The 17,958-nt window shown below is 44.6% G+C and overlaps 1 protein-coding gene across 1 annotated transcript in view; it reads right to left on the reverse strand.

The window, feature by feature from the left end:
• Positions 1 to 17,958, reverse strand: part of stpg2 (sperm-tail PG-rich repeat containing 2) — a 51,024-nt gene that overhangs the window by 25,712 nt on the left and 7,354 nt on the right. Inside the window, exons 7-10 of the mRNA XM_056593233.1 lie at positions 15,590 to 15,697; positions 8,405 to 8,564; positions 7,679 to 7,842; positions 7,155 to 7,247 (exon numbers count right to left, since the gene is read on the reverse strand). Coding sequence (XP_056449208.1) covers positions 7,155 to 7,247; positions 7,679 to 7,842; positions 8,405 to 8,564; positions 15,590 to 15,697 — 525 coding nt within the window. The remainder of the gene's footprint in view (positions 1 to 7,154; positions 7,248 to 7,678; positions 7,843 to 8,404; positions 8,565 to 15,589; positions 15,698 to 17,958) is intronic.

Here is a 17,958-nt window from a genome sequence, read left to right on the forward strand (position 1 = left end):
GCCCTTTGTTTTTCCCTTTGTCCTCCATGTCTCCCGCCATCTTGCTCACATTCATCCTTTCTCTGTAATCTTCGTAGAAACGTCTCTTTCTTGGTTTTCCCATTGTTCCGGATAATTGTCGGTCTCTCCGGAGCAGGCGGTGGAGCCACGAAAATCAATGTGACTCTTTTTCCGTTTCTTAAATGCATGTGTGTAACAAACAGAGCAATTATCCAGACCTAATCAAATGGGCAATTTGCTCATTATCTCATTATCTGCGCTTAAGGTGTAAATATTTTCAACGATGACTGCCGCTGGTTATGACCTCTAGAAGTACAAACCAATCAGTGGTCAGGTGGAAGTTGTTTGAGAAAAATGGGCCTCTTATGGAGGACTTTCCCTCAGGCTTCTCCATTATTCCATTATTTTGTTTTCCTTAATGAAGTTGAAGTCGTACCGTTAAAGAATGAAACACCAGCCTTGATCGTGGCTAACAATGTGGCCCCACTAGACGCTGCAGATGAAACAAGGATGAGCAGGCATGTCATTGACCCAGAGTATTCACGTATAAAGATGTTCTAAAAATAATGTAACAGGTTCTACGTTTTAAAGACCCCCTCTAGACACTAATATCGCCTGCCCCCCCACACCCTAAAAGTCTCTAACAACTGTCAAAACAAGAAAACTTTGGTAGCAAAAGGGGGTAATTAAGTAAGCAATCCGAGTGTCGCGAAGGACAAGGCAAATCTCTGGAGAGGAATCGGGAATGAACCTCGCCACCAGTGGCTCTTATTCGTGCTCTCAAGACACGTCGTGATTCCAAAGACCGGTGACACCCGTGCAAACAAGTGCCTTTCGTCGACATCCTTGGTTAAAGAAGCAGATTGAAGTGGCCATCAGTGGGACTCCCCAGCCACCCCCCCCCCCTCCGTGTGTGCTGTGGCCGGAGGGGACGGCTGCTATTTCACTGATCTATGGATGAGCGGATGGGGATTTCACAGCTCCGGGGGGGGCAAAGCGTTGGTCTGTATCTGATTTCTCCCCCCTCCTCCAATCCCCCCCCCCCGCCCCCTTGTCGTCTGCGTTCTGCAGATGCCTCGGGCTGTTTCCGTGACCTCTTGGAATAAGAAAGGTCATTATCGGTAGGTGTCGGCGCGAAGAGGAGGAGGAGGGAGAGGAGGAGGAGGAAGAGGAGGAGGAAGAGGAGGAGGTGGAGGGAATAGCGATCGGTGAGCGTCGAGATGGAGGAGCGAGCGAGAACAGTTGACGCGCTCAGGGAAGGGAAGTTGAGATGAAGGAGAAGACGGACAAGAATAACGAGAGGGAGATGGACGGACAGAGACAGAGGGTTCAAAAATGAGAGGGGGGGGGGAAAAGGGAAGTACATTTCGGTGTCTGACCTGGTCCAATCACCCCCACGCTGCCCTTGTTGATCTGTCCACACCAAGGGCGCTGTTGGACGCAGACGGATGAGCCTGCCCTTACACCCGGGCCTTTCTAAAATAAAAATGTGTTCACTATGGCTCATGAAAACAGGAGGTAGGACTTGAAGCTACAATTAATGATCAGAGGAAGAACCTGTCAATCCCAAGACGAAAATGTTTTCAGTCCAATAAATGACCAATGAAAGTATGGAATATTCAATCAATGTTTTGGCAAATTAAGCATGTTGGAGGGTACTTACTGTAGTAACAGAATGATGACATTCATGTCCTTTGAACAATATTGAACAACAGACTATGCCTCACCATCAATCAGGCTGTGAACAATAAGACTCGTCAACTCAATAAAGAACACAGGAACCCTTTAGAACGAAACGCTCCCGATAATACTTCTTTGATAATGATTCTCCCTGGAGCGCTTTGAACCAGACGCGCTCCACACTTTACAGTTCCCTCGCTACTGCCTTCATAATCCCACCTTCAGAAACCACTCAGCGTGACTAGCTGTTTCACACAAAGCGCTTGACCTCGTCCAATGAGCTGGGGCCTTTGAAGACAAAGCAGAGACGAACTATGCTTCTACCCTTTTTTAACGATACAATGACTAACCTCGGCGCGCAAGCCGCCATTTTACCATTCCCCCCGAACCCCCCGACCCTCCCGATGGCCCATTGTGCCTCTGGATGGTGATTGCTTCCCTGAGTAGAACTGTTTAATATCCCTCCCCGCGGGACGGCGTCACCAGGGACGCTAGGTCTCTGGCGCCGCCGGAGCTCAGGACTTCTCGAGGCTAATTCTTACATCAACTGCTTATAGGAAGGACACACTGCAGGTAGCCGTTCTCCTGATGGGCATCCAGCATGCGCGCACATGCCCAGGCACATGCAAACGCACACACACAGGAGAGGCACCACCCACAGAGAGAGAAAAAAACATGTCTGGGGAAATATCAGCGAGAGATAGTCGAGTGAGAGACAAAGAGCGAGACACACAGACAGGCAGACGGACAGAGACAGAAGTTGGAGGCAGACAAGGGAGACTGAAAGCAAAGAGATTGACATAAAAGAATGACAGTCGTCCTAAAGAACGGGCAGAGAGCGAGCCAGAGAGACAGATAGAGAATTGCTCTTCTTAGTGTATTCGGTTTTCTACAGAGAAGGAATATAAGGAATAAACAGGACTAAACAACATCATTCTGTGTTGTTCATCACAGTTACTATTACAGAAGGAAAATAAAAAGTGTTGTTTTTTTTTGTTGGACAATGCTGACCTTTAATCAATATTTAGTCAAATAGTTTATGATATTATCTAACCCAACTTACACTGAATCCAGATAAATGTAATAATGGACCAGGTAGGGGTAAGGCACCTTCCTCATAGACTCACAATTCAGTCTCTAAACACTTGCTCAGCTAAAGAAAATCTCACAGGTTTTGTTGCTAAACAGGGAGAAAATAATTAGTTTAAAATAACCCTGTCTTGTGTGCTTGCAGACACTGTTGTACCGACACTTCTTCCTTGCCCTGCGTTGCAAGCATTCTATAAATCGCTGTTATTCCTTCATTTCACCAATGTTGTGGACTGAGCACACATTCGATGAAACTGAATTGAGACAATTCAATGTGACATCCATCACCAATTTGTAAATTCTTCTGTTCTTGTATCTTAAATTCTTAAATTCTTGTATCTTTTACTTTAGTTTTTAATTTATTTATTCTATTTTATCCTTTTTTAATTGATCGCTTATGTTCCTGCTTGTTTATATGGTGTTATATATATATATATCTCTTCTTCATTGTTCATTGTTATTGTCTTAATGTATGCACCTTAATCACCAAGCCAAATTCCTGGTTGGTGTAAAACCCTTCTTGGCAATTAAATCTTTTCTGATTCTGATTCTGATTTACGATGTTTTCAAAAGCTCTCTCCGTGTTACAAAGGGAATTGCTAGATTTCCGGCGTCATTTCCCGTAAAAGGAGTGTAGGTCTGTTAGCGGCCCATCTTCCCAGCGTTCAAACAACAAAAAACAAAGTTAGAAATCCCAAGACGTTTAGTCGTGGCGAGATCTCCTGTATCACTTTCCTGTATCACTTTTTTTTTTAGATTTCTTGTATCACAAGACCAACTTGCTCAAGGAGGCTTAGGCTGGTTGTGACGTTGTGGATTGAATCCAGTATCTTTCAGTTGAGTCAAACAGCCTTCAGATTAGACCAACCATCCCCCATTATCACATTAATTAGTAGTAATTAATTCAGTGTTTTGAATTTTCACATATCAGTATAGGGATTGTGCCCAAATTAACCAGATGATTGAATGAATGAATGAATGAAAATGTACAGTACAATGGTCTGGGCCAATCTCATCAGCAGAATATATTACCATGGATATCATAGATGAACCATTCATTAGAAAATCAAAACAAGACTAAGCAGGTTCCCTCTTCTAATCCCATTAGACTCTAGTGTGAAATATGTCAAACTCCACATAGAAAGAGGTTTTCAACCAAGGACATTCTTGCTGTGAGGTAACAGTGCAGTTGAAAGGAGAATGAACCCTTTCATTCTCCTTTTTTTATTCCTTCAACTCCATTTATTCAGCGATTGTCCCTTCTTTCTAAAGCACTCCCAACTGTCTGCTGTTGAAGGGTGCCGCATAAATAAAATTGCTGTGCCTTACCACGCAACCAGTTTGCCACAAATAAATACATACTGGAATAAATTGCATCTGACCTGTTATATGCGTGGTGGTAACAAAACCGTTCACCTATGCCTTTGTGTACTTTGTGTGCCTCTAGTCTATCCTTGAGTTGCGCAGGGTGGGAAAGGTATCGGCTTGTTTGGATCCGGTGAATGCATTTCCGCGTGCCCGCTGACATTTAACTTCCTAGCAAATTCTGCTACAGCATTATTATCTGCGGAACACGCTGGATGAGGGGGTGGAGATGGGAGCTGTGTTGGCAGCAGTGGTGGACCTCTCCACCTATTAGGGGCTCAGTATTAGTCATAAGGACTAGATTAGGATGGATGGTGTAAAAATGTGGACGCTATTTATACTGTTATATTCTGCATCTGTACACTCATACGTTTTTTTTCAGGTAGTTTCGTTCTGTACTCGTTCACACTTCTAAATAATGGGACGTCCGAAATAATGTTTTGCTGGTCCCCTGTCACAACCCCGGCTCAAGGATTTGACAACCAAGGCGACACTGCACGTTGGATTCACCTCCATTCTACAATGCATTTAAGGGTAAACATATCATAATGCAGCACGAGAGGTGGGAGTGTGCATTATCAGTGGTGTGTGGAGGGTATGGTCGAATGCAAAGCAGCATTGATGGATGTTTCAAGTGTACACAAACCAACCCAATGGCTACTTAACAGGAGCACTCGTCCGCTTCCTGTTGAAATCGCAATACTTTACACAACGTCACATCGGCCCAAAACCCCAACAAACTGAACACACCAGACAACCTGTAACCCCAGCAGCTGCTGCTCATCCCCAGCTGAATGAGTCGGGTCGTGGGACTGCGATCCCCGCTGTGTTTTCAATCAAATCCTGTGTGGGTTCCTGAGTCTGCCCCAACGGTGTCAGGAGCCCACTCTCCGCGAGAATCATTGGTATGCATGTTGGCGAATCAACAAGGACTTGAAATGTGAAACCAGAGTTAAGGCATTACAGTTTACACTGCTGATGTAGGCGGCAACTCTTGCCCATCATGTATGTGTCAGTCACTCCTACCCCAAATATAGGTTCAGCTTAGAAGTTCACTTCAGCAGAGTAAGCACTAACGTGTCCCCTGTCAAGCTCAGTTGATAAGGCATGGCATCAACACTGCCAGATTTATGGGTTTGATTGCCACCAGGGCAATGGCAACAATGTATCCATTGCACTCAGAGTCCAACGATTCTTTGGAAAAAAGCGTCAAAACCAAATGGCATATCTTTATGCATTTATTTAAAGCCTGACGCATGTAAAGTCCTTATTATTCTAATACCTGCACAGATTACTTGATATGTGTTAAGCACCACAGGATGTAAACATGTGAGCAGACAAGAGGTTTATTTGACATGATCCTCATGACAATTTCCAATTCTTACAACCAACAAGCAGGCGTCTTGAAGTCCTGGTACTTCAACATGGCCCAGTGGGCAGGTAGGGATAAATACTGTATATTAACAGTATACAATAATCCCTACATAAGAATATTGTCAGTATTCCCCAGAGCAATTTGCCGGGGATTTCCTGGCAGACAACGCATAACTTATTCCCTTCGATGCAGATTTGCTCCTTTGATGTCGCTCCACACAAAAGAAGAATGTTAGCATGCTTAAAACGCCAATACCAGTTCTCCATTAACTTCAAACCCAGTGCGAGTCTATATGCTACACATGCAGAAGAAATTCCTTTTATTGTTGATTATGATTAGTTTCCCACTGAAATTCAAAAAGGTGGCGTTTTGAAATGCTTTCACATAAACCTCAGTTATTTCATTTCTTTGTTACCTCCTGGTTTGAAATCAATATAAATTATATGACTGATATCACAGTTTTCAACATAATTTTTATTTAATTGGTGTAGTAAATACTCAGGCGATGGGTATTTAAATGTGGACGAGTTGAATATGAAAGTAACTCAAAATTCAAAGAAATGACAAAAAGCATAAAAAAGAATGGCCTTTTCGATGCTGAAATAGAATAACCACGGTTTCCCTTATCCCATTAGACGGCAACTGTAGCCCTTGCTATTGTGTCTGTGTAAAACCAATCAGGTACAGTCACCCGGAGGCTGAACAGTAGGGAGAAACCGCTTCATGACCTTGTCGCTTTCTGCCGAACCAGCCGCTCCAACAGGAGGAGAAGCAGGGCCCAAATAAATCCAATTGCTAGAAAACAAGGCTCTGAAAGTAGTTGGTCAGAAGCTACCGCTGTGATGGCCTAATTTCCTTTTCCTTTTTTTGAAAAGGGGGGGGGGGGGGGGGGTTTAAATCAATTATTTTTTCTTTTTAAGTAGAATTGCATCATGAGAACCGAGGGTGGCCGAAGAACAGGATGTGGAAACACAGCAAGGCCGGGCAGCGGGAAGAGACGCAAGACACCTAACAACGTTCAAGTGGAGATCGAAACCAAGAGCTCTGTATTTTGTTGTTTTTTTACATGTCTTGTATGTAAAATGAACAAATGCAATAATGAACACAAGCAACAAGCTGTTGCTTGTCCTATAGGCCAACGCGCGTAAGCAAGGCAAACACAAGGAGTGAAGGGGAGTTTAGCATCGACAACAACGCTTCTAAACAGCAATCCTTCAGCTGCCATCCACACACATAATGCCAGCAGAACTGTTCGTGTTGAGTGGGCGTGTGCTATAACACCAATGTGGGGGGGGGGGGGCAAAGTAGTAAAGTCTGTCCCTACGTGGTGAGTTGAACTTAAGTATGTTCCTTAGCTTTCCCTGGGTGAGTGCATCTTACCTATCTAGGGGGTAAGGTGCGGGGTACTCACCGCAGGTCCACATTCACCGTAGTCTCACATTCACAGCTCTCTCTGGGATTCACCTGCCGCCTCAGCTGTTGCCATTTATCATAAATGAGCGCCTCAACAACGCCCCCTCTGTGTGAAGTCAGTACTGACCCTAACCATGAGCACACGAAAGCTTACCCTAATCGTAAAGCTCTTCTTTTACGAGTGGTGCAAGAGAGGCGATGCAGAGAGGATACGGACATAATGGCGGCTTACCTTAGCCAGCAGAGATGCCGCCATGCGTTGGGTGGCTGATCTGAATACTGCCATCGGCTGCTTTTTGTAGAGCTCCTCTGAAGGCCTTGTCACCTATATGCCGGAACCCAAACACGACACATGCATGCGCACACACAACACATGCACATACAAACACACACAAACACAACACACACAAACACCTTTTAACATACACACAAGACTCAAACAAAGGATATGCAAACATGAACCTCTTTAGTGCATGAGAGATGTCTCAACCCCTTATCCATAAACAGATTAATAATCCAGTTCAATTATGTCATGGCTCTTATCTGTGGATAAGAATTGGCCAAGCGCGCTACATTGGCAGGGACAGTGGGAGATATATTTATAGAGAGTGAGGCAGGCAAAGTGAATGAGAGTGGTCGTGGTAGAGAGACAAAGATAGAGACGGATGGATAGAAGCCCACTCCCTTAGTGGAAGAGAGACAAGGAGAGGGAGGGAGACCGATTGGTAGATGACGGACGGAGAGACTGGACCCTACCACATATTGCCCGGGGCCGGGGGCGTCCAGAGTCTGTACGTTGTGGAAGACGGAGTTGCGCTGGGCATGGCAGCCAAACCCCCCCTTCCTTGAGCTCTCCAGAGTGGCTCTCTTCACACTCTCCTGGGCGAGACCACAATCAAACATATTGTAGGACCCTGGGCCTGAATACAGAGAGCAGGACCTAATCAGGGACGGTTGTACGTACGTGTCCGGTGTCTTGGAAGACGTTTCGATATTTTTGGGCAGAGTCCAAAATATTGTGTGAGAGTGCGAGTGCGAGTGTGAGTGTGAGTGTGTATGTGTAAGTGTGCGTCTGTGGGTACGTGTATGTGCATGTGTGTGTGTCTAGTAGTCCAAAAACCAGCCTTTCATAATTTTTTTTGCAATTCTATCTATTTTGTGTGCACGTTTTTTAATGCTAGATTGCTGAACACCTCATAAATCCTGAGGCAGCCGTTTGGCTTCTAGTTCAAAAGCCACAGCCCGGGAAATGGGACCTACAACCAATGAAACATAACTCTGTGGGTTGTTGGTGCGATGTCAGCCCACTATTCCCATCCAACTTTGGAAAAAGGTACCAATTCATTCATTGCTACGTTCCACTGCTGCTTTTTCAAACAATGGCGAACGGCCGGCTCAAAACGCAAACAAAACATGCATGTGGTAGAGCATATTGCATCATGCAAATATGGCCCAGCACTTTAAACACGCACACGCACCCACCTGGTGTGGAGTGCTTCAGACTCTGGCGCGTGAAGCGGACTGCGGTTCCTCCGAAAGGGCCCCTCTTGGAGCCCAGGGGTCTCTTCAGCAGCTCGAGGGCACAGCGCGGGTCGGTGTACGTCCCGACCGGTGGACCCTCTTCTTTGGCTGACTTGAACCTCTGTTGATCGTCAAGACGAGATAGGGTGGTGGCAGGAAGAATGAGAGAGATAGAGAGGGGGAGATGAGAGAGGAGAAAAATAAAGGGGAGACAGACAAGAGACTTTTGAGTGTTTTTGAATGCGTCTTGTCACTCATTCAGATTCCACTACGATGACGGGGACTAAAGCTGCTGCCTCCACATAAGCCTATGCTCATGTTTCCACCTACATGTATCCAGCAGAGGCACAGCACCCCCACTGGAATACTAGTGAAACTGCACTCAGCCATTCAAATAAATAGCCTAAAATGCTATTGTTTTTTACTCAAAAGCATATGACATAGGTTCCTCCCCCACTGCAACCCCTCAATGTTACATTGTTATTAATGAAATTTGAGACATTTTCTGGAAAAATACAGTAAAATTGTGTTCTGCAATAGAAGAATAAAATTACAGTACACAATACTGCAATGCAACTGCACAACCTCGTGTTATCAAAAGCAACCTATATTCACGTAACCTAGTACAAGTTAACACTAGCTTGTAGAACACAAAGTTATCGATATGAATGATCAATACATATAACAGAAAGCGACATCTGTAGGTCTATGAATGTAATTTCACACTATTGATAGCTGACTGTGTGTTGAGAAAAATAGGGTGTTACCTCCGCCATGTCCTACAACATGTGCAAAGACCAAGGTGACTATGACAAAGGTACCCAATTGGGACTAGTTTAACTGATATATTTGCAGGCTAGAGCCGTCAAAGACAGATCTTGGTGCAATTAAAAACGATGTCCCTCTTTGCCAAACGAAAATACCTACTGGCAACTGATTGATTTGGGGGGGGGGGGGGGGTATTCAGTTAATGTAATCTCAACATTGCTACCTGACCAATAGCTGCTACTTATTTTATCCACTGAACTTTAAATGCGACAGAAATGTGTCTCACCAACATTTGGGCTCACATGCTATTGCTTGTTATATTATTGTACCGTTGTGAGGGACCATTTCTGTTGGAATGCAACAGAGCCCTACTTGAATCAGTGATCACACTAAAACCTCTCTGTGTCCATCAGCACCGTGAACGCGGTCATTAGCATCTTGCACACGCCTGTGCACGTGCACTTGAACTTGCACGCCTGTGCAGGTGCACTTGCACATCAACATAGTGTCCCCACAAGGGAAACACAGATTAGAGATTAGATATTTGTCACACATGTGCTACTGACATGTAAAACCAATATCTGATATCCAATACAAATGTTGCACTGAAATTTAAAGAAATTAGCGTACCAGACAAATTTACATAACACGGAGAAATCTGCATTCACAAGAGAAAGATATGCTCAACAAATGGATTGTATAAAACTGGCCACATCCAGACAGGCTGAACAAGAAAGGACACAGATTATACACTACAAACATCCACAACAACAAAGATGAATCATCAAGCATTTGACCGAGCAGGAGGAAAGGAAAATCATGATAAACAGGGTGAGTGCAAGGCGGGGCGGTCGGGACAGAAGAAGAGCAGAGAAAACGAGAGAGGGAGGGAGGGAGGGAGAGAGAAAAGGAAAAAATAAAAGATGAGGAAGCGCCAAAAGGATAGCGCCACAAGAAGTGTGGTGGCAGTTTGTATCACCGCAAGGAGGTGTCCTAAAAGAGCCTCATTAAGAGTCTGGATTTATACTGCAGGACAGAGCCACCTGTCAAGGTACACTGGCCTCTCCACTGTCCTTGTTGAAGCCTAATTTATAGTCACTGAAGACATTTTTAAGCTTGCCATTAAAGGCTTCACATGCAGCATTTTTTAACGGGTAAATTTCTGCCCGTAAAATGTGTGATAAAACAAGGACTGATGTTGCAGGTTCATGATGCATGGGATGCAAAAGAGCAAAAGGGCTTTTCTGTGTTGTATCCTATATGTAAGTTTGGAAGGAAGTTACTAACTTAAAGAAAGAAACAATATATTTTTTGAATAACATAATGGAGTAAGTCATGATTAAAGTGGGGCTTTCAAATTCAGTCTAACATTGGGTCGATTTTTGAGGTTTGATGCATAAAACGTTCAGATTCAGCACAGAAATAAGTGGGATATTTTATTCAGAAATCACTCGTTATCATGAAAATCAGACTATTTTTGGTTTTGTGGCTTTCTAATCTCTCCGTATGCGGTTGGATATTTCCTTTCCAAAAGACCTTACAAGTGTCTATCTGTAAGCTATGTGCCAAACTGCTATCATTAAGTTAGCAAACTGCTTTTACACAGACAGACAGACAGACAGACAGACAGACAGACATTGTATGTCTGAGATTGCTTCCCCTGTAGCAGTAAAGGGGGAGTTTTTTAAGCGGAAAGAAAACTACAATCATAAGAAATTCTAATGAGAAAATGAAGAAGAAGAAAAGGGAAGAGAGAACAGTGACACAGTGGGGGAGGGAAGGACGGAGAGAGGGATGGATTACAAAGGAGCAAAAGGTGATGTTGACGTGCGGAGTGGGGAGGTGAAATAATGGGCATTGGAGGAAGAAGAAGAAGACAGGGCGGCATTCAGCCAACCAGCGGAGGACTAGGGGTCCGGGGGGAGACAGGGGAATGAGATGTCAAGGAGTAAAGCGTGGCGAGGAGGGGGGGTGGTGGTGGGGGCTTTGATCCTAGGGGGAACATTTGGGAGCGCCGTTGAAATGGAAGATTCCAGCTGTTCCTCTTATCTTTTCATTCATACACTCCCCGCACCACCCTCCGACTCCACCCACAGCCCCCCTCTTCCCTCTTTTTCCTCTTCCTACTTCGAATTCCTTCTTTCGATGCAGGATACCGGCATAACCCCCCCCCCCCCCCCCCACGCAGACACACACACACACCAACCCCCCACTGGGAGAGACCCAGATCTGAGAAGCTGTTGCTTGTTTCTCTACGGAAAAAATATCATTTATGAGGCTTTGGCATGCGCACGTGCACACACACGCGTGCATGCCCACGTGCACACACACACATGCATGCATGCCCACAGGAGGGGAGGACGACTTCACAGGGTCGAGCAAGGCAGTACAACGCAGCATGCGGCCATGGAAAACCAGGTCATGGCCCGCGGTTGCTACACACACACACAACCACACACACACACACACACACACACACACACACACACACACACACACACACACACACACACACACACACACACACACACACACACACACACACACACACACACACACACACACACACACACATATTACGCCCATGAAACTTTGATGGCGCATTCTCATTATAGCAAATGGATTACGTTAGAGTATTGAACTAGAAGAGTGAAGGGCTCACACACACACACACACAGAGGGCCCTATCTTGAATCCTTGAATACACTGACACATGTGTCGTTGCTAGTTTTTCTGGCGCAAAATGTTCCCTGGTGCTATTTTTCAGTTTCAGAAAACAATTGCGCCACAAACCAGGAAATACCTGGTTTAAAGTCAGTGGCGCGTTGTTCAGATGCTATTTTAAGGGCGCATGCATAATGTTGCTTGTGCACCTCGCGCATACACTTTTCTTCTCTCATCTACCTTTAGCCACACATTCTTGGTAAACTTTTTGGGAAAGAACAGCTGATACTGCGGTAATAAGTTGTACTTTTCAATCAATGCATCTGCAAACACCGTACAGCAAACACATATTTTCTTCTATTCTTCCATTTCTTCTTCTATTGCGTATATCATTAAATAGAACCATAGCTACCAGGCAGGCAGGCAGTAGCTCAGGAGGTAGAGCGGGTTGGCTGGTAACCTGAAGGTTCGATCCCCAGCTTCTCCTAGATGAGTGTCGAGGTCTCCATGACAAGGTACCTAACCCTGACTGATGTGGTTGACGGATGTCGTGATGTCGAAGACATCTGCTGGATCGACAATTGGGCCGGTCCAGCAACTCCCAACGGCTAGCCGTTATAAGGAGCATATAACTAACTAACTAACTACCGCATATCATAGGTTTGTTAAGTTTTCTTTGCCGAAATTTATTTGAGGACTCAGTGTTTCTGATGTTGTGGAAGAAAACGCTTTTCCATGTGTGAACTAGGCCATATTATTTGGCCATAAACTGAGCCATTTGAAGTTTGGAATTCATATGGTCATGCATCTGTCTCATCGGAGACTGCAAACGCACTGTCAAAGTATCAACTCGTCAGAGTTGATACTTTGATACAATGAGAGTGCCAGGGAGCTGGCACTCTCATTGGTTTATTGCACGTTACTCCCAAACCACACCTACGGGTAATTCCTCAGCATTCTTATGAGTCTATATCTTACCTTGAGCTTATGCATGCATGTAAATGCATATCAATTCTCAAAACTGTGACCCACGGTTATATACATAATAAAGGAGATGATAGGCAATCTATATTGATACGTTTATGAATGATAAAGATAGAGAATCTACAATTCCTTCTAAACAGATGATGTTCTGGAAACAGAAAATAATAATTACTGCTTCTACATTTTTGCCTGCTTTTTGGAAGGGTAGTGGTGCTTCCTTCAAAAACTAAATTCACACAAAGTTATAACGCATGGAGGACTTTTTTAAGAATAATAAGTGCTGCACTTTGTAAAACAATTCAATACTTTGCACATTGCCTAGGTTTAATGTAATGAATGAGTACACTGATTAGTAGATTACATGTCATCAGTAGAAATACATACAACATTTCACAATGACAAAGGTCTGTCTTGATAGTAGTTGGATAACATTAGACAGAGGCTTTGAACCATTATGAATACCTCTGAACCTCTGGTCTCTTGGAAAGATTGAGAATAAAAAAGGTATTGCCACTCACTTGACGTCCAGATTCTATTGGACGCAAACCTAAACCTCCCCAATTCGGCGGCCTGGTGGCCTGGATTAAACATATCCCTTCCTTGTGAAGCAATAAACATTTGAAATGAAACATATTTTTCAGCTTTGGCAGTTCCCTAGCACCGCAATATCTATTGTACTCTTTTGTCTTGGATATAAAATCAGTCTGTTACATTACATTTCACATGCCAACACTAACACAGGCACTGACAGCCTTCACCCCTCTGTGCTGAAATAAAAAAACGGATGGCTTCTAGTGAGCTGTCAGTAGTGTCCCAGCAGTAGACACATTCATTTCCTTGACCGCCCATCAACAGTTGTGATGCGAGAGCTAGTATGTGACGGGGACTTTTGATTTATTTCTGAAGTACATTTCTGTAGTGCGAAATGTGTCTACATGTAACTTTATAAATGAGGCCCCTTGATGTGTCTCCTCCTCCAGATGTTAACGTGTGTATGTGCGTGCGTGCGTGCTTGCGTGCGTGCGTGTGTTCACGGTGTCAATTAAGACAGCTCTACGCACTCGGGCACAGGCTTGTCGGCATGACAACACCAAATGGGAGCTCAGTCATCCATGGGACTTAGAAACACGCCGTTCCACATATTTTATATTCTCCCCGCAGAGTCTTCAAATAAACTTATCCTAACCCCCATCCGAAGCCTCCCTGCTCTCGCCGCATATCAATTAGACCGCAAGGGTCCGGCTCATTACCTTGGATTTAAAAATTAATCTAACGTGTTCATTTCAAAAGTCTGCCGCCTCCTTTGAGGAGCAGTGACTCAAATAGAGGATTTGGTTTTCTCTCTCGTCATTTCAATATTCCCCAGAGCCTCAGGCTTCTGGTTGTCTCGATGTTGAAGAACATCATGAAAGGACAGCGAGGGACGAAAAGAAAATCACAAATTGATTAAATAATAATGACTAACGAATAAACAATGACTCTGCGCAAATAGCTTGGTGGCCTTCCTTTGTTTATTTGGAATTAATTAATATGCTTCTACCTTATTGCCACCATCATTCTCCTTATTGCTGCGGCCTTGGGCCGGTTTGTTTGTCGTGAAACAAGTGCACTTTTAACAAAAGCGCCTTGCTAAAAACCCTGACATGCATGGAAGTAGGAGCAACCCTGAACCTGGGGCGATCACAGAAGGCGTTGGAAGAACCAAGGACCTTCCTCTTGCCGTGAGGCATCGGTGCCCACCAGGTCCCCGAGCTATCAAAAAGCCACAGTGAAATGTACAGAACAACACTTGACTCCCTACAACACAACACACTTTTTATTTACTTCGTACGCTACAGGCTCTCTGTTGCCTTCTAAGGCGAAAGAGACCGTGTCATTCATAAAATATTTTCAAAGAACTTTCGCGAAAGACCTTCCTCGTCATTATCATACAGTCAAGATACAATTTATTGTCATTCATTGTTTTTGATTCAATGATACCAAAAAAAGGTTATGAAACAACCGTAGGAAATCATTCTGTGCAGATATAATGAATACATATTGCTTTCTGTATTTCAAAGTGTTATAGGGAAAACAAACACAAATTTGGAAATATTTAACTGCGCCCATGCAAAGGGCGACTGGGACCTGATATAAGATCCACTATTCAAACCGCACGCATTGCATACATTATACGAGAATAAATGCAATCACATTTTCGATTGTGTTGCTCTTTGTGCACACAAACAGTGGTTGAGCAAACAACTCCACCACACCATAGAGAAACTAATCTGGCATGTGATGCATGCAAACAGGAGCTACTCAATTAATTTCCCCCTGAAAGGAAACGCGTTAAGCCCACGTTGGTCAAACTCTGAAAAATACTTCCGTCCAGTGCTTGCCATTCCTATCGGCCAAACTAAAAAAAAGAGATCCCAAAGTATGGTTTATTTTTAACGGTGACAGAGGGCTACAGGATGCATTGGTCGATGGACACAAAGAGAGACAAGACATGCATGCGATCCTATCAAAGGAACTATGAACTTTGACCTTATTTCTAGATTCACAAACATTTCTACCTTCTTTACTTTCGAAAAGGGGTAAAGGTCACAATAAGGTCACACAAGTAACAAGCCCGACTCAGCGAAATCCCATAGTGATATAAACACACGCTCTATAAAATGACCCCCCCCAGCGTGAAGGCCTGCCAAGGCCAGACAGGGGGCACGGGTAGGTCTGTCTGCAGCGTACCTTGGTTTCAGAGAGGAAGGGAGGACAGCTGATGGATGGGTTGTCGTTGCCATCCACAGGCTTGTCAAACTGACCCCGGATATGGTACTGGCCCGGACCAGGCACGCTCTGGTGGAGGGTAGAGAACACACAAATGGACGTAAACTTAACGTTTAAACAGAGGGTTATGTTTCAGTGACGCTTGCAGAATTTATTTGGTGATTAGTTTCACTTTTGTTTTTTCGGATGGAAATTAAACAAACACATTCTAGGCGCCATGAAGCTAAGGAGGTAGAGCGGGTTGATTGGTAACCAGTAGGTTGCTAGTTCCATCACTGGCTCCTCCTAGCTAGAGTGTCGAGCTGTCCCTGAGCAAGACACCTCACCCTTACTGCTTCCCGACAAGCTGGCTCTCGCCTTGCATGGCTAGGTTAGGCAGGGTGAATGTTAGGCAAAGCGCTTTGAGTGGCCACTGGCTTGAAAAGCGCTGTGTAAATGCAGTCTATTTACCATTTACACTTTTTTTACTGAACACAATATATATCTATGAGGAGTGCAGCCCGAAGAAGAGTGGGTGAATGGTTTGTTCATACGGAGGGTCGTCATCGAATAGAACAGAGAAGTGTTGTACTTAAAACAACAGCAACAACAACAACAACAAACAAGATGGGAACATGAGGAACAAGGATAAAAAGGGTAAAAGAGAGAAGATATCGAAATTGACTAAAGCTGAGTCATAATTAAAGCTGTTACACACACACACACATACACAAACACACTCACACACATACACACACAGTATTTGTGGTACATGGTTGTTTAGTGGCAGTCTAGGGCTACAACAATTAGCTGCTTCATTACACTCACAGCATTATCAGTTGCCAGCAGAGACGTTATGAAGGACATCGTTCGTGGAGTCACAGACACAAAGCCCCTGCAAAACCATCAGCTCTTTGTGAGGCAAAACATGTTGCACTCCTTCACTTTTCAAATCAATCTGTTTTGCAGTATTTCTACCGAGGGGAAAAGAGTACTTCAGCGGGGAGACACACTGATCCTGGGTATCCAGGCGGCCTGATGCATTCGTAACGCAACAACCTTGGCTTTGCGGCTCGCCGACAAACAGGGAGGTGGGCGAAGGTCAATTCCGGATAACATAGTCCAAACCATCATGTCTCAAAATGACACTGTAACTCCCATAGGAAAATGGAGGGCATCCAGCTAAGATGAAAAAGACCGTTGCAGCGTCCGCAAGCATTGTACTTGATAGGATCGTGGTCCGGAACAGCCAGGTTAATTTTCTCAGCGGCTCAGTGAAGCGTGTGAATACACATGCATATTATAGTATACACAAACACGTGCGTTAGGTTAATTAGGCGCGAGAGCACTTCGCTGGCCGTCCTCCCTTCTCCTGGGCCTGTTTAAGTCAATTGAGACGTGTGAGGTCAAGTACACGCCGCACACACACACGCACACACACAGAGCTAGATTTAGACAATCAATTATCCACGAGTGCATGGTGGGAGTTTGGTCAAGTGCTTGCGGAGGGGCTCACTAAATATGCATACACACACACACACACACACACACACAGCCACACTCAAACAATCCACCTATAGTGAATAGTGGGTGATACCTTCTATCCAGTATTGTTGCATTACAAAGGAAATGTGTCATATATCAGTGTCTCATCTGGACACCGCTGTAAACTTCAAATAGCAATAAATGTCTTGACCGCGTTGTGCTAATTTAACTTTGCCATTGATACTTGACAAGGGACTCTGACGCATCGCAGCACTGGGTTTCCTTGTTTGTCGCCAGTGGCTACGACGACATAATCCCGGAAGATGATTATTTGGAGCTTGGAGGAGCTTTTCTTTATGAATGTGTGTTGACTTAATAGGAGAGTTATTGTGCGTAAGATGGAGGCCCCCCGCCAGCCCCACAGTAGCAGCAGTCACCCGGGGTCATTAGAGCTGGTGTGTCTGGCCAAACTCTGGGAAGGCAAAGTGTTTGTCCAGGGTGTCCCCGCTGCTGGTAATGACCCATCTGCTGTGTGTGTGTGTGTGTGTGTGTGTGTGTGTGTGTGTGTGTGTGTGTGTGTGTGTGTGTCAGGTACAACACTAATGATGACCGATGAGAGTGCCGACTAAGCGGCAGCAGGGGGTCCGGCCACGGCAGGAGTGAACACACACACACACACACACACACACACACACACACACACACACACACACACACACACACACACACACACACACACACACACACACACACACACACACACACACACACACACTTTGAAGCAGCAGTCACAGAGTGTATTTTACTCCAATAGAAAGATTCTGTCCATCTATCAAGTGTCTTTGTATCTGCACATCTATGTCTAT

Source organism: Gadus chalcogrammus, chromosome 6 (genome assembly GCF_026213295.1).
Source record: "Gadus chalcogrammus isolate NIFS_2021 chromosome 6, NIFS_Gcha_1.0, whole genome shotgun sequence".
In the NCBI taxonomy this organism is placed as follows: Eukaryota; Metazoa; Chordata; class Actinopteri; order Gadiformes; family Gadidae; genus Gadus; species Gadus chalcogrammus.